Source organism: Bactrocera tryoni, chromosome 4 (genome assembly GCF_016617805.1).
Source record: "Bactrocera tryoni isolate S06 chromosome 4, CSIRO_BtryS06_freeze2, whole genome shotgun sequence".
NCBI classification, from domain to species: domain Eukaryota; kingdom Metazoa; phylum Arthropoda; class Insecta; order Diptera; family Tephritidae; genus Bactrocera; species Bactrocera tryoni.
In genome coordinates, this window is record NC_052502.1 from 25,672,447 (window position 1) to 25,697,798 (window position 25,352).

The following is a 25,352-nucleotide window of genomic DNA, read 5'->3' on the forward strand; positions in this document are numbered from 1 at the left end:
CTTGTGCGCTAGAGGCTAGCAAGGATAAGTGCGCCGTCTTTAAACGCATTTTTCTCGAAACAGTGTTTTTGAAGTTGGTTGGCAAGATTTATCGAGAACTAATCAACCGAAGGAGGATTTTTTTCGATTACAACTATTTACAAAAAAACTGTCGCCAAATTTTCATAGAAATTTTCATTTTTCTGTAAAAAAATGTCTGCCAAAAATCAAATGACAAAATTTATGTAAAAAAACATGGGGAAAAATTAAAATAAAAAACGTTAATTACTTTTTTATTTATCAAATTTTTTTTTATGATTCTAGTAGGGACGATAACCATTCACGTACTTCTTAAGAATAAATTGGGTTTCTGTGTTTCAGATGATTCAAACATGAGAAATCGTGTCCGCCAGTGAAAAAACGCATCTAGCCATTTCTCCTACAGATGTCATCGAAACATTCCGAAAAAAATTGTTTATACACTCCACGATATACCTCATGATATGTGAAAAAAATTCTATTGTAGAATAAAAATCCTGTAAGAAGTTATTCTGCCAACGCGGGCCCATCTTTTTATCGAGGGGTCACCGTAAATGGCTTCGCAATAACCGAGTTTATAATATTTTTTTCAAAAAATTTCAAAATTTCTTTGTTAATAGTGTATGTTTGCAACAATAAAAAATTCTAACAAAATATTTAATTTTTTATGTAAGAAAAACATTGTTGAACATCTCAAAGAAAAATATAGTATTGGTTTATTACTCACCCATTGTTACAACAGGACGGAACATAATCATATAGTTTTGGTCGAAGATTGATGTATATCAATAGTGCCGGTGCCGATTTTCCTAAATATATAATATTTAATAAAAAATTTTAAGCGGATAGAGAGTAAAATATATATATCTTATGTTATACATTTTTAAGAAGAAAAGAATTGAATGTGTGAATTATGGGTAGAAATCTCGAGACGGATAATTTTTCATATATAAAACATTATTTTTGCTTTGTTGAGACGTTAGAAATGAAGATATCAGGAGGAAAGTTGTTTTCTTATTGCATGAGGCATTATCTCAACACTGATTATGATGATGATGATTCTCATCGTAGTTTCTTGTCTATATTATTCTAGGATGTACTTAAAATTTTGTGTACACTTGACCAAAGTTCTTTTCACATTCGTGCTGTAAGTTGGGGTGTAAATTTCTTCAAAAGTAACAGCTTACACAGATTCTGAATAGGCGGTAAAGTCCTCTTAGATATTTATTGCAATATTTAATTTCGAATCGGCATTGTTGAAAGTTTAATATCAACTGTTGATACTTCTGACTTGTCTTTCTAATATTCTAGTAGGCTAAGACCACAGCTGATATTATAACCTTTCCCTTACCCATATATAGTATTACTTTTATCCTTACAAGCAGGCGATTCTCATTTTATAAATATATTTATTTAAATATGTTCATAAAATAACAAAAAAGCAAATTTTTACTATTGAAAATAGGTTAAAAACTGTTTGTATTTTCTTAAAGGTGCTCATAAGAGAAATATATAAAAAACTTAAGCAACGAACTCGCTAGATTTGTGATTTGACTAAATAAATTAATAATTATAGCTTTGTTCAATTATGTGTAAAATTTTACAATTTTTATATTAAAAGTAAAATGTTTTTACTTAAAATTTATAATAAATATTTTTAGATTAAAATTTTTTACTAAAATTTTAATAAATATTTATAAAGTTCTAACTTAAATTTTAAAAATATTTTCAAATTTTTTAATACATATTATAATAATATACATATTTAAATACATTTTTTTTTACCAAAAATTTTTACTTTTTTGCAATTATTTAAAAATTTTTGAAGTCAATCTAGTCCTGGAACTCTCTTTTATATACAAAATCACCCAAAATTAAAGCAGAACTTAAGCGCTCCTCCAACTTAAACGAAGACATCGAATTAAAAAACGATATTTCCAATGAAAAACACTATATATTTCAAATATGAAGTATCAAAATATATAAATTAGTTAAAAATAGTTAAGCACAATTTTCTATTATAAAGTATTGAGACATCAGAAGAGTTGCAATTTCTGAAAACAACCGCCTCTCTCAACAAACATAAATTGCCATTAACTGAAGAAAGCAGGAGCAAGCATATTTACAAATATAATACATAAGTATGTTAGTATATAATACACCAGTCTCGTAGCGAGCGGTTGCTTGCCGACGCATGGCATTGTTGACCAAATCCAAACGGTTAGATAAGAATGCAATTAACGGTATTTAAACCAGAAAGTATTGAATAATAATCAAGTTGACTCTACAGTCTAGCATTAGAACATATATGGCGAATGTTGCACAGCGCGAAAAGTATGCGAACAATTCAAATGGCTTGCAAGTGCAAAGCACAAACGCCAACGGTGGGCAAAGCAGCAATAAAACAACAACTATGCATAGCAGGTAATGCTGCCGAGCAGCAAAGTGGCAACAAGTCGGTGGTAGCGACTGTCTGGCATTGCAATAAAAATGTGTTAGGAGATTGTAAGTGGTTGCGTACAAGAAGCAAGAAGCAAGTGCAAGAAGCTTGTGCAATATATCTTTGCTATACATACATGTGTAGATATACATATTTATTTTATATAAGTAAAGTAATCTAACTGCTTATGCAGTGGCGGAATGCATAATAAGAGCAAGTCAAAGTAGCTGGTCAAAGAAAATTTATATCTTAGATCTGCTGGAGTAAATGGCAGCTTAGCAACATTGCTTTGTTGCCTCAACATGTTGCCACACTTACGTCTGTTATTTATAATAGACAGCAGTGCATGGCCATTGACAATGAAATTGTTCAAGCGCGCACGATTTTCTAACCGCTCTTTTGTGCCGCACAAATAACAACAAACAATCAGACAATAAGTTGTCTAAATATCAGCTGGAGATATGGCAAATTCATATAATTATAATATAACGCCGCGGTGATGGAGAGATTCTTCTGTAAATGCAGCAATCTAATGTGGAGAAGATGATGGGAAATTATAATTGAAGGAAGGAGATAGATTTTTCTTCTTTTTATGGCGTTTTCGGAGCACAGAGAGTTGGATATGCATTTTTATGCATTTTTCTTTAATTCAATAGTTCTTATTGCTTTAATTTAAGGCATTTTAAACCAATATAAACAAAATCGATAATAGAATTACAATTTTTTTGTTTGGTGAAAAAATAAATTTTGAATTAAAAATAATTTATTAAATTAATTAAATAAACAAATCATATACACAATAATCGGATATTAATAAGAATTAAAAAATATTTAATATTTTTGTGACAATATAAAAATAAAGTTATATAAATTAAAAAAAAAATTATTAGATAAATATTAGAGAGAATTAAAAAATCATTTTTATGACATGTTTTTAAATGTTTTACATTGAATCCGAATTTTAGGAAAATACACGGTGCAATTTACTCACTTATAGTAAGCAGTTACAATTATAATTATGTCGAAAATATTTTGAAAAAAAATTACTTAAAAATTTTAAAAATTTTCGAAGAAGTCATTTTAGATTATTATCCAAGAAAAACAATATTTCTAAAACCTCTATAGAAATTGTATAACATTTGCCAAATTCCACATTCTGGTATTTAAAAAAATGTTTTGGAATTCCTTAATATCGACTTTTAAGCATTTTTGAAATGTTTTTAAAAAACTCATATATTTTTAGAAACATTAAACATTTTTTTATATATATTTTTGCCATATTTTGTTACTTTTTATATTAAAATTTAACTATCATTTGCTGCTAATATAAATGCTAATATACTTTAACAATGCTCCTAAATGTAGGCAACGTAATTTTATATTAATTTAAAAATTGTAGCATACATGTATTGATAAGAAATTCTAGCTGAATTCGATTTTTAGGTATGAAATGAAGTAAGTACTGTAATACGTTTGGAAATTATTTACTGAAGACGCCTAATAAAAAAATCAGAGGATCCTAGATGTAGGCAAAGTTGTATTATATCATTTTAAAAAATGTAGCATACATTTAGGGATATGAAATTCAAGTCAAATTATTTATTTATTTATTTATTATAATATGACTTGTAAATCAATTTACAAACATACTAGAAAAAAAAAAGGAACTGGCTGCTTAGGCCTTCGTCCCATTTAGTACATATTAATTTACTTATATAAACATTTCAATATTAAATTAATTTTAATAATATAGCAGGTAGATGTTTTCTTATATTTACGTAGTCCAGTGTGGCTATAGCGGTATGCAAATCAACATTTTGCGATGTGTCATTGTAGCAGTTTATTAGATGTTGCATGGTCAGGGTATCATTGCAGTTCATGCAAAGTGGTGGTGAATCTTTTGAAAGTAAATATCCGTGCGTTAATTTTGTGTGGCCGAGTTTAAGTCTCATCAAAACAAGTTGCTGGTGTTTTGTTTTAAAATTCGATTTACTGCCATGCTGTTGAGATAACTGGTGCATAGTTTTATAATGAGCATTAATTTTGTTTTCATAATTAGAGACACGTTGTTTTTTGATGAAGTTTGCGAGGCACCTTTTAATATCTTTTTCGGTGTAGTTATTTAATAAAAAAGTAGGATGAGAGTGTGCGTCTTTTGCTAATTGATCGGCATTTTCATTACCCGTAATGTTTACATGCGCTGGCGTATATAAAATTTTTATATTTTTGCCTCGTATGAGAGTCTCCTTAACCCTACGTGTGAGAATATCACTAATATTTGCAGATTTTAAAGCGTTTATAGATGAGAGACTATCGGTGCATATTATTAGTTTACAGCCTTTAGGTTTTAATTTTGCAGCTTCTTCAATTGCTGTAATTTCCGAGGTGAATATAGCGGTGTAGCTAGGCAAAAGTCCATTTTTGATTAGTTCTTTAGATTCTGTTGTAATAGCAAAAGTGTTTTCAACTTTCTCTGAACCATCACAGTACCAAAATAGCCAGTTCTTTTGCTTTCATTTTTGCACTTCCTCAGCTTGTAGTTGCCTTAAAGCAAGTGGGTTCGTGCTATTTTTGGTAAAACCACTGGAGATGAAAAGAGATTCTGCAGATTTCCAGGGAGGACTGAAAACTTTGTAAGTTTTTAGCTTCGAAAAATCTATATCCATCTTCTTTGCCATTTTGAAGAATTCCGAGATTGTAGAATTAATTTTTAAGTATCTTTTCGAGTGAGCTAAAGCCTTAAAGTCTTTGTACAGGATGTTATCCGAGTTTTGTATGCAGTTATATATTTTATTCCCAGTTAATTTAAAAATGCAGTCTTCAATAGTAGGGAGTTTCAGTTCAAAAAGTATGTTTGCAATTGGAGTTGTTCGAAACGCGAGACTAATTATGCGCGCTGCCATGTGGTAATATTTTTTGATTTTCTGCAGACAGCGTTTGGATGTTTTGCCATATATAATAAGGCCATAGTAGATTTTCCCCAATATCAAAGCTTTCATAATATTTAATAGAGACTTTGTATGTGCACCACTTATCAAGCTGCATATGATTTTGAGTAGATTTATACGTTTTGAGAGGTCTTGACATAAGTCTTCAATTTGGTATTTCCAAGTCAGTTTTTGATCAAAGGTTATTCCAAGGATTTTAAGATAGCGCACATTTTCTATTAAATGATTTTGAAATACTGGATCTGGAAGATTGCAGTTCCGCTTCTTGCATATATGTAGGTGCTTACACTTTTCAAAATTAACAGAAGCACCCGATGTTAAGGACCAATTTGTAAATAAAGTAGACAACTTTTCCAAATCATGAATGTTAGTATTTACATCATTAATCTTCGAAACAAAATAGATGTCATCCGCGTATAAATAGTGTGATATGTTATTAACTTTTCTCATTAAAGCATTAATTTTTTCAAATGCAATTAGAAATAACGTCACCGATAGGGGAGAACCCTGTGGTACTCCATTTTCTAATTTCTTTAAATTTGATTTATATCCGTTTACGTTGACCATAAAAGTTCTGTTTGATAAAAAGGCTTTTGTATAGTTATAGATTTTTGGACCAACTTTCAAGTCAAATTAAATTTTTAGGTTATGCAAATAAGTAAACAAAGTAAAATTTTTAAAAATATTTACTGAAGTAACCTAATAGTTTTAAAAAAGAATCAGAAGACGAAAAATTGCTTCCAATTGAATATGCTGCTTCCCTCCTTACCTATAGACTAGAAAGTTCATTAAAATCCCTCCACTATGAGTTAAGTAGAGGATAACAATTTATTTAAGAACATTATTAAGCATGCACCAGCGAATAGACCGGTATAGTTGTGGTCCCTCCATAGTATGAAGTGAGATCGAGGGTTACTAGAACAAGGAAAAATGTTTTAAGCAGCGTTTTCACCTAGGACGTAATTTTCATGGCCAGTGGACAATGCACCAGAGCTCTGTATTCTTTAAAATACCTCATAACTTAAATAGAAGGTTCTTTAAATCTAATAAATCTACTATTCTCTTTTTTGTTTTTGGAACACATTTTGTATGGCTGTGATCTTTCCATAAAATTTATTTAAATTCAAATTCTGAAATAGTTTTTCACATTAGGGTAGTTCAATATTGGCATATATGTAAAAGTATAATCTGAAAGCTTTCCAAAATCAATTCGAAAATTAACATATCTGTATAAGATATACTAAAGTAATGAAGAAACATGCTCACTTACAGTTTTTCCACTAATAGCAGTTCAAACTTAATTTTCTTAGTAGAAACAAAAGACTTAAGCAGCGAACTTGTTACAAATGCAAATTCTAAAATAATTTTTCACATTTGGGTAGTTCGATATTGACATAAAGGTTTAGAAATACATATACTAAAGAAGATTTCTCTCTTTGCTAGTAAAACTTAGTGTCTAATACTATCGTAATTCGCTTTTTTAGAACAAAACTGTTTGTTTTTTTTTTCAGTTTTGACACCCACTTTCGAGCCTTAAATATAATATTTTTACAAGCGAGATCTATTTTATTGCAGAAGTACATACAATTGACATAATAAAAGAAGAAGAAGAAAAGAACTGTTTAATACACAAATACAAACAAATTTTGAAATTTGAGTTGAACTTTTGTTTTAGTTAAAAAATAAAAATTTTTCAGGTACCGTTACATTTTCAAATAATTTTCTCCATTCCAAAGTAGTACGTTTCTGCACACATTTTCTCGTAGTTTGACTCAAACTATAATATGTGTTTGTTATTAAGATGCACAGTTGTGGCAGCGCGAAAAAATAGGAGCGCATGAAAAAGCGCAATGAGCAAAATGGCGGAAAAGTGCAATAGGCATATAAAAAAATTAGCTTCGCATAAAAGTGAAATTTGCTCAAAGTTTTTTCTAACAGCTGACACATAAATGTTTACAAATACACAGATATACATACACTTGTTATAGTTATATAGGAAACTATTTCATTGCTGCTTTCCGGCATGTCACTTGCAACAACAACATACTTTACAAAGTTTTTCTGCCAATACATGTATTATTATTTATTTCCACATACACCAGCAAATGTTTTGTAAGTATTGTATGCGTCACAATGAATGCGGTCCAAGAGCTTATAAAGTGTTGCGGCTGCGCAGGCCCTGCGTTGTGCTTAATTGCTGACGTTTCCATGTCAACTGCGCTGTGACTACTTCATTTACCAACATTGTTGTTGTGATTTTTTTATTATTTTCAGTCACTTTTGTATTTGTCGTTGACATATTTTGACACACCGCCTTTCTTCTTTGCGCACACATTTCGCAACTGCCTCGCTTTGCTTATTTACGAAAATGGAAATTTCTTTTCATTGCCACTCTGCCTCGCACTACGCTTCGCAATTCGTCATGCAAGCCGAAATTCACGGTCGCTTATCTTCGTCATTTTCCTCACTTGTGTTTGGCTTGAGCGCATTTTTGCACAATTTGTTGGTGTTTTTTTTTAATTTGCGTGGTTTTGTATGGTTTTGATATTAATTTCCGTAACGAATTACGACGAGTGTGACACCGTTGGCAATGACAAATCTGCTGCTCAACTTAATCCAACACAAATTTGGCTTAAAGCGGTGGTTAGACGGCAGCTGTGGCGCCTTAGCGGCTAAAATGTGCGGCCAGTGGTGATCTCAACTGCATTTGTGTGGAAGAAGTAGTTTAATAATTAAATAAATTTATTTTGTTGGCGCGCAGTGAAGAAAATAAATTGATTTTTTTATTCTGTCAAAGAGAAAATATGCAAATTATGCGGATTTGCGGAGGTGAAATGGGTTAATACGCATTTTAGGCGAATTAGTCAGACTTTATGTGGAATTAATTAATAACGGTTATTTAGTAATAAATTATGGAGCGGCAAATGTCAGCTGTGTGGGATTAAGCTTTAATTTTTGCCTGCGTATAAGTGCTGAATCGGTCAAAGAATTTTGTTAATAAATATTTGAAGAGTAAACTCAGTAGAAATATGTATAAGCTGAAAGCTTACCAATATCAATTCGAAAATTTATATAAATGTCTAAAATAAACTAAAGTAATGAAGAAACACACACTTCCAGTTTTTCCACTAACATATAAAATTTAATTTTCTTAGTACAAACAAACGACTTAAGCAGCGAACTTACTACAAATGATCTTCGAAGAACCAATTTCACATTTTGATGTTTGACTTCTGATATAAACGAACTGTAAATTTATCATAACCGCTAGACAACCAGCAAGTTCCATCAAGACAGTTTATTTAATCCATTTTATAGGAAGGCTTAGCATAGAGTTCAAAGAAAATTTTTTCCCTTAAAGTTTTTGTTACAAAATGCTCTTTTATTAAATATTAAAATTTTGCAAGTTGGTAAACTTTATGCTCTAAGAATATGTATCGATAAAAAGATATATCCAATTTTTATTTTAATATTTTAAAATGACAACAAAATGAAAAACTTTAAGTTTTAACCAATTTAAAATTTATAAAATTTAATCTGCACAAACAAATTCCAAAATTTTAAAATATTTCCATAAGAACAAATAGAAAAATATTGAAAAAATTTTAAAATAAATTTTATCCATTTTGAAAACCTTATATTATCAAAATTTTTCCATTTTTCAACCTCTCAAAACAGTATTCAAAATATTTTATGCCAATATACGCCAAACCATTTGTTTTCTTTCAAAAAAGATCAAATTCATTTAAATACTATTTAAACAATTATCTAATACGAAATATACTATTTCTTTATAAAAAAAATTAAAGAAATTAAATATTTATTTTAAACTTTTTCAATACAAGTTTATAATTTTCATTATTTTTAATTTTTTTATCCTGAAATTAATTCGATTAATAAAAATTTTAATTTTTATGAAATAACGAAATAATTTTTAAAAGAAATTTAATATTTATTGTTTTTTTAATAAAAATTTTAAAATTTTCAAAAGTAACAATTTTTATTCGAATAATTCGAATTTTATAAAATTTAAACTTTAATAAAATTTATAAAGAAATATTCTTTATTGAGATTTTAATATTTATTCTTAATTTTTTAATAAAATTTTAAATTTTCTAATATAAAATATATAATTTTTTAACAAATAAAAAAAATATTGAAAATAAATCGCATATTTATTTTCAATTTCTTCAATACATATTTATAATTGTTCGTTTAAAATTTAAATTTTTATAAAATTAAAATAACACTTTTTATTAGAAATTCAATATTTATTGTTAATTTTTTTCATAAAAATGTTGGAATTTTCATTAGTTATAATTTTTATTTGAATATTTCTTCTTTTTAGAAAAATAAATATTTTAATATAATTTGAAAAAATATTTTTAACTACGATTTTTTATTAGAAATTTAACATACATATATTTTTAATTTTCTTAATAAAAAATTTTATAATTTTCGATATTAATTTTTCAGAAGAGGGAATAAAATTTCAACAATTCTTTTTTAATAATAATTAAATTTTAATATTATATCTTTTATAATGTTTTTAAAATTACTTTTAATAAAAATTTTTTAATAATATTTTTTTATATTTAAAATTCTACTAATTCTAGTTTTTATAGCAATTTAAATTTTTTGGAAAATTATTTTTAATAAAATTTGGATATTTAATTTTAATTTGTTTAATTTTTTTTCTAATTTACATTACTTTTAAATTTTTAATCTAATAATTTTTTTTTGCCAAAAATGTAAATTAAAAAAAAAATAAACAATTATTTTTAATAAATTTTGGTACATATTTTTATTTTTTTAATACAATTTTTATAATTTCCATTATTTTTAATTTTTTTATATGATAATTCTTCGTTTTATAAAAATATAAGATAAAATTTTATGTTTACCTTTAATTTAAATTTTATCATTTCATATCTTTTTTTTAATTTTAATAATTTTTCTTTTAAAGTTGACTTTTTTGTTAACTTCTTTCGCACTAGTTAATTCGCTAATAGAGGCAATGATACAAGTAAAATATTACAAGTATACTAAAATTTAATTTTTTCGACTTAATTCTTTAGACTTTTTTTCTAAGAACACTGTAAAAGTACTCTTGAAATTATTCAAAATTAAAAAATTCAAAGCCAAGCTTTTTCCTTACTTTTTATTACAATCCACAAAAAATTTAAAATTATTTTCTTAACCAATTTATTTTCTTAATAGCATTTAATGTGGTAATAATATGTAAGAAATTAATTTGAATAGCAAATATCACTTAAAGCCTCATAAAGTTCGAAAATTGCGCTAAGCACGCGTCAAGACACTAAAATTTTGAGACCCATAACCCTGACACATTTCACACTCCTCAAACACGAAGCACACGAATTCAGCCGGAATTAGTTAGTTCAGCCAAGCAATTTTGAATTCGTCAAGTTTAAGAAACAAATGCAGATAATTATGAAATATAAACGCTTAAAGGGGCATTTATTACGGGCACATGTGAAGACACGCTCATTACAAGCGTTTACAAAACGCATAAATGCAACGAGAGGTAACGAGAGGCAAGGACAACGCTGTTTGTCTGTTTGCATTGGTGGAAACTTAAATGACAATTAAACAATTCGTTTTTCGCTTGCGCTTTCGGCGATTTGGATGGGTCACAAAAATACACATACATACATATAATACTTGCATCCACTCATATGAGCACTGACATGTGAGCACTCACACACAGCCACATCCTCGACTGTAGGTCAGAAGCATTGCTTGAAAAGCGAAAGCGCAAGCTTGCTTCACTCAAAGCGATTTTCCATGCAGAAAAACCGCAACAAATTTACAAAAACCAAAAACAACAATAATAAGGCAGAAACATTGTAATGAAAAGGAAAATACAGTTGGCAATGAAAATTTGTTGAAAAAACGAGCGAAATTAAAATATTCTTGCAAGCCATCATGTGAAACGGTAAACAATGGCAGTTATGAATAAGTGTGTGACAAAAAGCGTTGACAGAGCGCAGAGGAAAAAAAAAAACACAAGCAGACTGTAATTATTAATAAGCAGTCATATGTGGTTTTGTATATTTATATGCACAGGTGTATATTCATACATACATTTGTCTTCAGTATGACAAACAGCCTTGACATCGTCAACAAAAGCAGCAACCACCACTAATTCAATAGGGATTTGCTTTACGACTCGCACAAAAAGCCACGCGGCCTGTGGGTGGTTAGCATCTATCTTGGCTGCAGTTTTATGCGCTGCTAACTGATTAATGATGTGTTAGCTAAACATTTAATTGTAATTAATCGCTGCTATTGTTGGCTTTGTAATTTAATGTTTTCGATTTTCACTGACTTTTCAGACATATGTAAACTTATCTTAACCAAACTAACCTCAAAATTATAAAATATTTCACTAAAAGAAAAGAAAAAGTAGTAATACCATGAAATTTTATCTTTAGAAATATAAAAAATTCATCTCAATAAAAATCAGCTTTTTTCTGGAAGAGTTTTTTCAAATAACTGAACCATAAGTAAAGAAAGTAATTTCACTTTTTTCGAAATTAGTTTCTAAAGTCAAAATATTCAGAATAAAAATTTTAAGTAAAGGATGAAAGTTACTAAGAAAAATAAAAATATGCGCAAGGTTTTTTTCTTACTTCAATGGCGTATGTAGACTTTTTATCTTTCCTAGAAGATTCTTCTATGACTTCTGATAACCGAGTGCTTTGGAGCAGCTTGAAAATTTTATCTCATTGAAAACTTGTTACATTAACAATTTTTTCTTCAACCTTTCTTTTTACCATAATTCATTAGGGGTTCCTTGTGGTTTCATACAAATCAGTATAGAAATTAAAAAATAATTTTAGGAGTATAGGATAGGTTAGATGGCTGACCAAAGATCGGTTGTGGACTACTAAATGCAGTCCTTTATTATGCCATAGAAAAGAAGAACTCCTGTATTCGAACTTAACACTAGCAAAACCCTTAGTAGCCAATAGAAATTTGCACAGGCATTTAATTTCCACTCCCTGCAGTTCGATGGTTGATGTTTGAAGGTATGTGCTCCCGAGTGCTTAAGTCTAGACCTCCCAAACGCGGGACAGTCAAGAAGGAAGGGTTGAGTTGTTTCCACTTCTTCTTCTTCCATACAGCAACAGGCAAAGAGATCACTAGATCTCTTGCGATTGATCTTAGCTCAAAAGACTTTTTCCACAGCGCATGTATCGATGATGGGCTAGCGCTGACCATGCTTCTGCGAAGCCCAGCTATCTAGTAGTGGGAAACAATAGGCTAAAGTTGAAGAAAATTTTATCGAAAGACAACCTTCATCCAACATACCACACTATATTCTAGAAAACAGTCCAAATCACAGAGGATGTTATAAGAGACTTTAGAGTATGTTATTCAGAAAAAGTCATAAGGTCGAGGTCTAATCTTAGGATCCATATAACAGTTAGGATTATAGTTATATTCTAAAAGCTTATTAGGATACTAGTCTCTAAAATCTCTAGACGAATTGATAAATCATGAGTACTTCTTCAGTCAATCTTAACAATGTCCAAAAAAATAGGCACAACTCTCTCTCTCAAAGACCTCACCAAATATCTTGGGGTAGACTTGGACACCAAACTGCCGTGGAAGCAAAACGTGGAAGAAAGAGTGAGGAAAGCTGCACAACCTGGGAGCTCTCTCCCTCTCTCATGCTACACTGCTATTGTAAGGCCAATTCTGCTGTACGGTGCAGTAGTATGGTGGTCAGGTCTACGAAAAACCATCTATCGGCGCAGCAAAATCGGCGGGACGACTGCTGGCTGCAAGAGAATTTACATATAGAACCTTCGGGCAAAGCTCGGTAGGTAATGGCGGTTGGGCAAACGCCGACAAATTACCCAACTTTTCAACTGGGAAAGAAGGTTCAAAGTAAACGTAAAAAATGATGGCTGCCGTGAAGGTATGCTAGCTAAACGCAACGTTCTAAACATCTCTGTATACGGATGGCTCGAAAATGGATGATGGAGCTGCTCCGAGAATATACTGTCCAGAGTTAGGCATAAGGCAACCTTTTAAGTTGCCGGACCACTGCAGTATATTTCAAACTGAAATCTTTGCTACTTCGAAACCGCAGAGCTGGCCTCTAATGCACCTGCAGGTAGTTCTAGAGTCAACATCTACATACACAGCCAAGTATCAATCAAGGCAGTAACTTCGTATCGCATATCGGCCAGAGGTGTCTTGGGTAGCAGGAACAGTGGAAAGTGTTGCCAAAAGCAAGCAACTTCACTTCTACTGGGTGCCAGGTCATTGAGAGCAATGAAATAGTGGACGAGATTACCAAGAATGGTGTACGGCTAATATCTGAAAACGTGATCAGCATTGGGAAACCCTTTCATTGCCTGTATGACGATCTCAGCAGAAGTATGGTAAAGAAAATCAAAGCCGAATGGAACGAGCTACTTGGGTGCAAAACCGCAAAAGTCATATAGATCGGAAGTACATAAAATTTTTATTGGCGCTCGATAAAAGAGACTGTAGGAACATGATGGAAATACTAACTGGTCACTGACTGGTGGCGACACACACTCGCAAGATGGGGCTGATAGAATAAGAAGAGAGCAATAAATGCCTAGAGCAGAGAACCAATGGAGCATCTTTTGTGCACTTGTCCCGCATTGGCAAGACTACGCTGTAAGCATAGGAGGTTTCCACGGTATTGAATACACTGGAGGAGGTATCAATAGTGAGGCCGCAGAGTCTGTTAAAATTCACGTCAGGCGCAGACATCCTATAAGATGACTACTCCTCTTGGAACTAGCAACTGAAATCCATCTGGTATGGCAAAGGACCAAAACTGGTCTATGCGTGGCTTATTGGCCTAGATTAACTTAACCAAACTTAACCTAACTTAACCTGTTGTCCAGAAATAACTTCAAACATATACCCTTAGATAAGTTAGCTAATTTTTAGTAATAATACCCATAAGTTGAAGTCTACTGTATCTGTAGATTAGTATTTCGGAGAAATACCATATATAAATAATACATTGTTTTTCAAAATAATTAAAATATATTTATTTTGGTTTGTTAACTAAATATACCGTTATTTTCTTGTTTCTTCTAGTTCTCAATGTCGCCGCCGGCAAAGCGCCAATGCAAATCTCTACCGATGGCCCCGGTGCACCACAAAAAGCTATCGACGGTTCAACATCGGCATTCTTTACACCGGAAACCTGCTCACTTACCAAACCAGAACGTTCACCCTGGTGGTATGTGAATTTACTGGAGCCTTATATGGTGCAGTTAGTGCGTTTGGACTTTGGCAAGTCATGCTGTGGTAAGTAGCAGAAGTAGAACCTTCAAGAAATTTCCCAGAGCTATAGCAGCTTTTTATGTTGGGTAAATTTGAAGTTAAGAGATTGGGTGCTATGACACTCTCTCTCACATTTTTTTCTTCTCATTTTTGGGTTTCCCTCCAATAATTTTCTTAATATCTGATCTATGATAGTACTTGAAAATTTATTTGGACATTTTGAGGATGCTGAATGCTCGCTCATCTTTATATCGTTGTGTCCACGAACACAGTTTATTCACATAGACGGCTTGTCTTCATATTCTAAGTTTTCATATTGCAAACAGGCAAATTATACTTTTTTATTCTTAATACCAAGAGCTAAAGATCAGAACTTTCATGTTCTCTCTACATCAATCTATACAAGGCTTTTCCAAGATCCGTCCACGATCCAAACAATTCTTTCTAGAAATAGTTAGTCGCTTGCTAATACTTTCTTTAGTAGATCATCATCAGTTTCTTCACATGGTATATATGCACTGCAGTCCAAAATATGCATTTCGTACGGTCTGAACCGGGTCTTCATTTCGTCCAAACAATCTCCCTTTGACACACTGTAAAGCGTTATCAGACATGCACACCAAAGCGTTCGTTTAGCTTTCACTTCACTTAATCACACAAAGCGACCAAACAAACAGTCGGCCAAACAGAAATTCCGCCAGCCAGCCAAGCAGCCAGTTTGTCAACGGAGTTATGTGATTTTTGTTTACCTTCGGAGCTCCGCCAGCGACACCAGCTTCATTTCTATACAACGACATTGTTGTTGGTCCCTATTTCGTGCCTTTTGAATTTTTTCTCAAATGGCAAAAATTCGATTTTCCACAAGCCAACAGCAGCAGCTGCTGGCTGCTGGTTGCCGTCTGCGCGATTGTCGTCTGCACCGGCTGTTCGCTTTCAAAGCTACGTTTTGTTATGGGTTTGTGAGTCATACGCGCAGTTGGCTGAATGAAGTGTTGAGGTCGCGACGAGTCGATACCACTTGTGAGTTTGGATGTTGTCGTAGTTGCCGCAGCCGCAGTCGCAACTGTCGGTGTCTGTGGTTGCTCCACACAATTTATGATTACTTTCACTAAGTAATGAAGCTGTGGTCATGTGGTTGCTGTTTCTCATTGATTTTGTTGTTGTTATTGTGGTCGTTGATATTACAGTTGCTGAAACAAGTAGCACCAAAACAAATGCTGGCAGATTTTGCTGGCGCCGCCAAGACTTAGTTGAACCCACTAAGTTCGTATGAGCTCTGAGCTCTAGCAGCGCAGCTCGGTCAATGAACTGCAAGGAAACTTGCTTGCTTTTATTTACATATATTCACAAAGTTTTTATTTTAACTTTAATTTCTTCTCACTTCTCTGCTTGCAGGCAACAAACCCGCCACGATTGTGGTACGCGTCGGCAACAATCGTCCCGATCTTGGCACTAATCCGATTTGTAATCGCTTCACGGGTCTACTCGAAGAGGGTCAACCACTATTTTTGCCTTGTAATCCACCCATGCCCGGTGCTTTTGTCTCCGTACACTTGGAGACGAACACACCAAATCAACTGTCCATTTGCGAGGCTTTCGTTTACACCGATCAGGCGTTGCCTATTGAACGCTGTCCCACCTTCCGCGACCAGCCACCTGGTGCGCTCGCTTCATACAATGGCAAATGTTACATCTTCTATAATCGCCAGCCATTGAACTTCTTGGATTCGCTTTCATTCTGTCGCTCACGCGGTGGCACACTGATCAGCGAGAGCAACCCGGCGCTGCAGGGTTTCATTAGTTGGGAATTGTGGCGTCGTCATCGTACCGATATTAGCTCACAATACTGGATGGGTGCTGTACGTGATGGCACAGATCGTAGCACCTGGAAGTGGGTCAATGGTGAGGAAGTAGCGGTCTCATTTTGGAATCATCCAGGTGGTGATGAGGATTGTGCACGTTTCGACGGGTCGAAGGGTTGGCTCTGGAGTGACACCAACTGCAATATGTTGCTGAATTTCATATGCCAACATCAGCCAAAGACCTGCGGTCGTCCAGAGCAGCCACCCAACTCAACTATGGTCGCATTAAACGGCTTCGAAGTGGGTGCTCAGATCAATTACTCTTGTGATGCGAATCATTTGCTTGTGGGACCGGCTACACGCACGTGTTTGGAGACAGGTTTCTACAATGAATTCCCGCCGGTTTGTAAATGTAAGTAATTGGGAACTCGATTCAAAGAAAAAGCAAGTAAAATTATTCGTCTTGCACAGATATCGAATGTGGACTGCCCGCTTCTATCCCGCATGGCTCATATGATCTGATTAATGGCACCGTCGGTTATCTCAGCGTAGTGAAGTATGCTTGTGCTAAGGGCTATGAGATGATCGGACGTGCCGTACTTACTTGCGACTTTGACGAGCGCTGGAACGGACCACCACCACGTTGTGAAAGTAAGCTCTACTAAATAGTTATATTCCGTAAAATATATTTAATTTGTGCCTTTCCTTCTTTCCATAGTCGTCGAGTGCGACACACTGCCAGGCAACTACTACAACACCATCATATCCGCACCCAATGGCACATACTACGGTTCTAAAGCCGAGATCTCCTGTCCACCCGGTTATCGTCTCGAAGGTCCACAAGTGCTCACCTGCTTGGCTACCGGGCAATGGAGCAGTGCTTTACCTCGTTGCATACGGCTCGAACCCTCTACACCAGCACCGACGCTACCACCAACACGTCCACCAACTCAACCGCCCACAGCATCACCGGCTCCGCCGTCGACCACTTCTTACAAACCACGCATTACCTCTACTTCAAGACAGCCTTCTTATAAACCCACAACCAGCACTACCCAAACCACCAGCACCACAGCGCAATTGGATCTACTTAGCGGCGGTAAGTCATCATATAAAAGCTTCTCAGCGATGAATAATTTAATAATTTCGTAATTCTTTATTATTTTTCAACCTCGACAGACTCTGATGAAGAGGTCACCTATGTTGTACCCGGCACGGTGCGTGAAGAATTCCCACCACGTCGCACCCTACGACCTGTGTCTATACCGAAACGTTCCAGCACCACACCGGCATATCATGCGCCAACTACAACGACTACAACCACCACAACTGCCCGGCCACGTCCTTATGCGCCCGTGGAGTCCACCACTCGCAACACTCAGAACATTATACTTAACGCACATCCACAGGATAATGAAATCGCCGATAGCGTCAATATACGACACAATCAATCGCCGAATGTCAATGTACCGTTCGCTGTGGACAATGCCGATCGCAAGGAGACAAAGGAGGCTAAACTCAATTTGGGCGCCATTGTTGCTTTGGGCGCTTTCGGCGGTTTCGTTTTCCTCGCTGCCGTCATCACGACAATTATCATTTTGGTGAGAAGGTGAGTGAGAGAGCTTGTTAACTTTTAACTCTTCTTATTGATTGCGAGAAATGTCCTCAAATATAAGAGTTTCTCAATACATATGTAAATATTAATATTGTTTACTAAACTAGATTACCAGTGTTTTACATACCCTTGACAGAGTTCTACCCTGCACCTCAATAATGTTTGTATTTAATTTTAAGATCTTTGTGAGACCCTTCCTTTTATTCATCAGACCCAATTTGGTTTTGTTTTGAAAAAAAAATTACCGAATTAACCAAGTCCCAGTTTCGATAAGGTTTCCAACTCAGTTTTCGTTTTTTTGCAAACTTATGAGATTATATTGAATGGAAGCTATGAGGGGGACAACGACGAGTCGTGTTCGGGTATGTACTACAGCTTCATTAACAGTAAGTTCAGTGGATTTTATTCCGATGAGCTAATAATTCTCAACCTGTTTATAGTAAATCAAAACTCATATGACCCATGTAGTCTTCAGGAAGTATTAAATATATAAATTCTGTATTTAAAATAGCATTATAAGTATTCAGTAGATTTCATTCCGATCAGCTAATAATTCTCAACCTGTTTATAGCAGTTCTTCAATTAAACCGAAGTATTCAAAACTTTACAGTTTAGTAATGATTTTCATATAAGGTAGCCAATGTAAATAAAAAAACAAAAACTAAAAGAGGGATGTCTGTGTATTTTAAGCGTTCAAATGTGTGGTAGAGTATGCTAAGCTTTCAGTTCAGTTGAAGTACTTTTCTAATTAATTTACTTTAATTAACTCTTGAACAAAGCTGAGCCCCAATGTTCACTTAGACAATTTTTATATGATTCGAACGAATCAAAAAAATTAAAGATACAAGCATTAGCAAGACATAAGGTTAGCAAGCTTTTACTGGATCAAAGGTTAAGAAACAGGGAGAGAAAGATTGAGAGAAAGCGAAAAATATAGAGAGAAAAAGTGAGAGATCAATAGAGAGAAAGAGAGAGATCCGCTACTAGACTGGATCGGCTTCTAAATCGATCAAAGATAGAAGTTTACGCAATACTTAGGGTTATCGAGCTTTTGCTGGATCAAAAGTAAAGAAAAAGGCACAGATGGATAGAGAGAAAGTGATATTTAGAAAGAAAGAGATAGAAAATAGAATAGAGATAGAAATATAGAGAAATTTAGATTTTTGGCTAAATTAATGAAATTAGTAACGACTGTAAGTTCTCGACTGACTAAGTCAAACCTCTGATTGATAGCTTTATATACCCAAAAGCACATCAAAAATATTCATATCTAGAAATTCACCCCGAGATAACTGCCTTGAACAAAATAACAAACCAGCTTTCACAGAGGTGAGATCATCTAAAAACGAGGAGCAGAAGAATATTAAGTTCATTCCACATAGTCATTGTTTTTCCAAACCCCACATCTTCATATTGTGTACCCCTCTTCATCGCTTTTTCTTCCGAGAAGGTTTTTCAGCGCATCTCTTTTTTCTCCGAAAAGGTTTTCAACTCAAACTAGATTAGCGCTCATTGATCATAACCTCAAACATTTCACAATTAATTTGGAAATTTCTCATCAAAGAACCCCAAAAAGAATCCTTTACCAAACCAAACCGTCAAATCAAAGCAAACCTGCACAAACGCAATAAAATTCAATGCAAATACCATAAGAGAAAAAAGCAGAAATCACAAAAACAATTCGCAATCATGCATTTGTAATCTCGTATTGTTGTTGTTGTATATTGTTGTCATTCATTTAGCACCACGAACAGCAGGCGGCACAATGCAAAATGTTATTGTGTCAACCATGTCCACAGGTCACGCCTAGCATTCCCTCCACCACCTAACAACAACAACAAGAACAAGAACAACACACGTACCTCTGGCACACAATATAGTACAGCGTCAACGCATCGAGCGCCGCCGCATATAGCACGTAATGGCTACATCAGCCCGCAACGTTTCTACGATCAGCGCAGTAGCATCAGCTCATCCACACGCTACGCCGGACCACCCTCACTGTGGTACAGTGTATTGGCGCTGCCCTTCGATGATCAGAAATTGGGACGACGCGAGCTAAGCACCTATGGACGAGGTTTTACGGCGCGTGCCGGCTACTTTAGTAATTATCCAACGCAAGAAAGAACGGAAAAGAAGCCGAAAGTCGCGACGCAAAAGAACATTGCCATGGATGAGGATGATAGCGAGCGATATGCGTAGAGGAGGAGGAAGGGAGTAAAAGTATAGAAAAGGAGAAGAAAATTGAACGAGTAAATAGTAAAAAAGTAACGAGTTGAAGCAAGTTATGCTAAATATATATGTATAAAGCAATAAGCAATCGAACGGAAGCAAATCGAGTTAACGTGCCAAAGAACCTTGAAATAGTATACACCAATTTTATGTGAAGCAAAGGATATAAAAATAGACAAGTAACGAAACGAATTTTTAAGTACAACATAAAGGCCATATTTTAATGAAGAAAAAATTAAAAAAAAATCAACGAAAAATTAAACAAAAAAAAAACGGGAAATAAAAGAAGCAACCGTTAAGTCTAAGCAGAGCACACCAGACATGTAAGCCACTTACAACAACATTTACTTACATATCTACACCATACAATAGCGTCACTGATTCACTAAGGATAAATGTACTCATGCAAGTGGGGGAAATGTTATTATTAAATAAATAAACAGAAAATAATAATAATTAAAATAAAAATGCCAAACCAAAAACAACTCGTATTAAGCAAATGCAATGCTGCCGCCTTGCTGTCTTGTCTGTGCACGCAATCAAACAACCATCCAACCATACAACCAACCATCCAAACAATCAGTAAATAATCCAAGCATAGCCACACTTATTCCAGTCACCCACTCATCCATGCAAACCAGCAACAAAAAGCAAAAAAAAAATCATATCATATCGCACGTATATGTATGCTAACCCCATTATATATATATGTATGTGTGTATGTATGTTTAAATATATCAAACCACCAGAGAGGCTCAAAGTGGCCTGAGAGCTCACAACCCAACACTGTACCCAATGGCAAAGGCTTCTGAACGCAAATCGAACGCATGCAAACATGCAACACTCACCATTCTCATATTATATGTACCGTTATGCAGTTCCACAAATAAGAATACGTACAATTTAATGAAAATTCTGCAAATAAAATTAAAGAAAAGTCAACTAAGAGAGCAAATTTGTTCCAAAAATTCAGCTTCTCGCTTTCTTACTTGTGAAACTGCATAATTAAATATCGCAAACACCCTGTACTTTTTCTACTTTTATGGCATTTACTAGACAAATATTTGTATTTCACGAAAAATGTGTTGTGCTTAACTTTGTTGCATTTTTAAGGTGTTTGTTATCCACTTACCACAGCACGTCCTGTATTAATTGCATACTTATGTGTACTGTATTATGTGTGTTTACGTTGAACTTGTGAAACACTAGCCACTAATTTGCACCCTTCATTGTTTGCTCTCTTTTTCCCTCAGAAATCGCACTACCCAGCACTATCGCCATCGCGCCTCGCCCGACTGTAATACAGTGGCCTCATTTGATAGCTCTACTTCGGGTTCACGTAATGGTCTAAATCGGTAAGTTTTTTTATATACTCAATAAAAAAAATATTCCACGCTGTTGGGGTTCGAACTCTTATGAGAAAACAATGACTGTTATCAAATATATTAACTTAAATTCTAAAATATTTTCAGTTACTACCGCCAAGCTTGGGAAAATCTACATGAATCTGCTTCGAAGAGCAGCACACAACATGCTTTACGCCGCAAGGATACGCTTGATCCACCAACTATGCATTCCCGTGACAATTTACGCGATAATATGCAGCGTTCCAGAGAGAATCTGGATCGGTGAGTATGTTTTTTGTTTAATTTGAGTGAGCATGACGGCTTGCAAGCTACAAATTTCCAACCCGAAAATATGAAATAGGCAAACTTTATGAGTAATAGCTAAAGAGACGTCAGTAGGAATACTTAAACCATCATCTTCATCGTCCACAATCACATAGTATGGAATTGATTAAACTCATCAAAATTTCGAAGTGTCATAAATTACTTCAACTCCCTCCTGGTTTATCACTTCGTTCATGTGCGACAGAACCGACTTATTGTCTTTTCTTCTCTTCTCTTCTTCTTTTTAAATTCAGTGTATGATTTTTAGATTCCGGAATACCTGACATATTTAAGGTCCCAGAGAGGCCTCCTAGGAGCATCAAGAGGCCCTTCCTCAACTATTACGACTACATAAGACAATACGCCGAGCAACTTCGGACGCAACTAACATCAGACATGCACTGACCGCCATACAGAGCTATTAACACTTACCGACTCCCTCTTAGTAAATGGCAAATAAATATCTAGCATGCAGCGAGTCCTCGCATGACTCTAACCACTTCTTTGCATGCACAGCTAACCCTACACATCTGATACCTCTTTCTCTTTGGTCCAACCCCGACGAAACAGCACGACCTACCGTTTAATGACCTCATTGACAACTTATCCGAACCTTAGGACCCTAACGGAGACTAGATAATCGTTACAACAATAACACGGTTCCAGAAAGTGACATTCCGAAACCATCTCACTTCGACTGCATCTCTTAAAGCTTGAACCACTGCGTCATGGACCCTACTACTAGTGACATCTTATCCATACACAACCTGAAAGAGATATGTGATGGGGTTTAGTCGCTGGAGTGTAGACGCAGTGAGCTTTTTCACGGATGGAGCGAAACTCAAGCGGTAATTTAGAGGGGGGAGTCTTCTGCCAAGAGATTTCAATCAACTCTTGCCTCAGACTGCGGGATCACTGTAGTGTCTTTCAAGCTGAAGTGATAGTCATCAAGGTTGCATCAGATGTATATACTTCTCCGAAGTGTGGGTTCTTTTAGGGAGGTATGATATGGGCTTCGCGCGAGCTCAGCAGCCGTTGGTCAAAAATGAGAACTTTCGGTGTTGCGAATTCTTTCTGCCACGAAGTGAGACATAAATGGTTCATTGAACTATTAATTCTTAACAAAGTTCACATTGTCGCACTGATAGGGGTCTTTATTAAACCCTGTCCCATTGGCACTTACGCAGTGAAGCTAAAAACTTTAGAAGTCGCAAAAAGGAAGATTATGTGAAAACATCTAGGCACATTCTCCAGCTTTTGCCAGACTAAGGTTAAAGCATCTCTGCTGGCATATTTTCGACGAACCCGTCGAATTGACGGGCATTAACATTAGCAGCTTGCATAAATGTCTGAACGGCTCAAGGCGATCTTTCGATATGCGAGGGTCTTTTTGATTGATATCTTAGGATTATTAGTATCTCAGGAAGAAACTAAACTAACTTAAATTTAGCTTCTTTAAATATTAAAATAAAAAATGGTCCACTTCAAGAACAATAATCCACAATTATGATTCTGAAAGAAATGTTTCTGAACAGAATCTCGCACTCACTTCAACAACACAACATTTCCTAAACATTAATTTTGACTCAAACTTAAATTTCTTTACAGTGTCGGACGTGAGAACTACGGCATGCGTGATAACTCTGAAATGGTCGTTTCCGATGTCCGTCTAAAAGGTACATTCATAAATATTTTGCTGAATTAATTAATCTTACCTAATCTGATGTGGACTTTATTTCATTAGCTGGCGAAAAGAAACGCCACCATCACCATCATCACAAGAGCAGCACACGCAATGGTGAATATCGAGATCAATCGGCTGGCAGACGGGAGCACCATAGACATAGCGGCGAACATTATTGACCAACCATGGTGATTACCATAAATGTGGACCGAGAAGCCGATACTTTTACGCGATACATTTACACATGAACAACGAAAATATTTCATTTTAAGCACAAATTATTAAGAGTAAATGTATTTTGTTAATATTACCGCTATGTTATGTGCAATCTAAGCTAAGTGAGTGGCAGTACGAAAAGCAAATGCTTAGCGCTGACATTTCTAATAGTTAATATGTAAAGCGAAAAACATAAGCAGTCAGTAGATTACCCTAAAAATTACGTTGGAGGAGTAAAAGCGTTGGTTTGAAAAGGCGTGTAGAGCAGTTGCAAGGAGAGATGAAAAAATGCAACTCCATTTGTTTGTTGGATTAGTGCTTTTATTTATAGCTCACTTTTTTGTTTTAACTTAGTTCGAGTTTAATTAGTTTTAATTTGTGCACAAAGTGAAACAGAAATAGAAACAGAAAATGTAAAAATGTAGCAGAAACAGAAAATGTAGCAGAAATTGTTACGGAAACATATGTGTAACTGCATTGAAAAATGTAACTGTAACGCAAATGGAAACAAAAACTGTAACAGAAAAAGAAATTATAACAACAACAGAAACTATAACAGAAACAGATTTCTATCTGAAACTATGTAACTGTAACTATAACTAAAGTGAAAACAAAATTGTACAGAAACTTTGGCAAATTCTGAACTGTACCTAAAACGGAACATTTAACTGCAAAGGAAACTGCAACAACAACTGTAGCAAAAACAGCAACTATAACAGAAGCAGAATCTGTAACAGAAACTGAAAAGTGACAGTCACTGTAACAGCAAGTTTTTCTCCACAAAAATGTGTCTATAAATTTCTCTACACCCAATCACTCATTCTACTGCTTACTTTCTTATATCCTGTCACGACTTATATCTACTTCTTTTATTTTCCACAAATTATGAGTAGCTTGGTTGAGTTTAATTTCCTTTTTGCATATTTTTAAGCTGAATCGATTTATTCATAGTAACCATACAAGAAAAAGGAAAATCTGTTAGTCTTTTATTAGCAAACGAAAATCCACATTTAATCTTTTTATGTATTTATTTACAATCAACCTTCACACACACACACACACGTACCCATACGACGTTCACATGCATTTAGTTGTTAACAAATTAGATAAAAGAGAATACATATATATATTTATTTGTTAATTAGTGTGCCATTTCCGGCAACTTACACATTAATTATAAAGCGCTATACATATTATTACATACATACATACATATATGCATAGATAAATATGTATGTAAGCGTAAATATATATTTTATGTATACAATAAGTTTTAATGTGAGAATGCATTTGTCAATAGTAATTCTTATTTTGACCTTTTTGTTTTTGTAAAAAAATTTATTTTCATTTAAGTCGTAAATTTTAACACACAAATTTATGTAAATAATATAATAAATTATATAAATATACATATATATTTT

General features: G+C 34.2%; 1 protein-coding gene across 1 annotated transcript in view; it reads left to right on the top strand.

Moving 5' to 3' along the window:
- The window catches only part of LOC120775642, a 98,726-nt gene extending 73,594 nt beyond the window's left edge, over positions 1 to 25,132 (top strand). The window contains exons 3-11 of the mRNA XM_040105897.1: positions 14,524 to 14,736; positions 16,108 to 16,926; positions 16,986 to 17,165; positions 17,233 to 17,613; positions 17,694 to 18,123; positions 21,615 to 21,716; positions 21,834 to 21,989; positions 23,640 to 23,707; positions 23,776 to 25,132. Coding sequence (XP_039961831.1) covers positions 14,524 to 14,736; positions 16,108 to 16,926; positions 16,986 to 17,165; positions 17,233 to 17,613; positions 17,694 to 18,123; positions 21,615 to 21,716; positions 21,834 to 21,989; positions 23,640 to 23,707; positions 23,776 to 23,894 — 2,468 coding nt within the window. The 3' untranslated portion in view covers positions 23,895 to 25,132. The remainder of the gene's footprint in view (positions 1 to 14,523; positions 14,737 to 16,107; positions 16,927 to 16,985; positions 17,166 to 17,232; positions 17,614 to 17,693; positions 18,124 to 21,614; positions 21,717 to 21,833; positions 21,990 to 23,639; positions 23,708 to 23,775) is intronic.
- Positions 25,133 to 25,352: the final 220 nt, after the last annotated feature.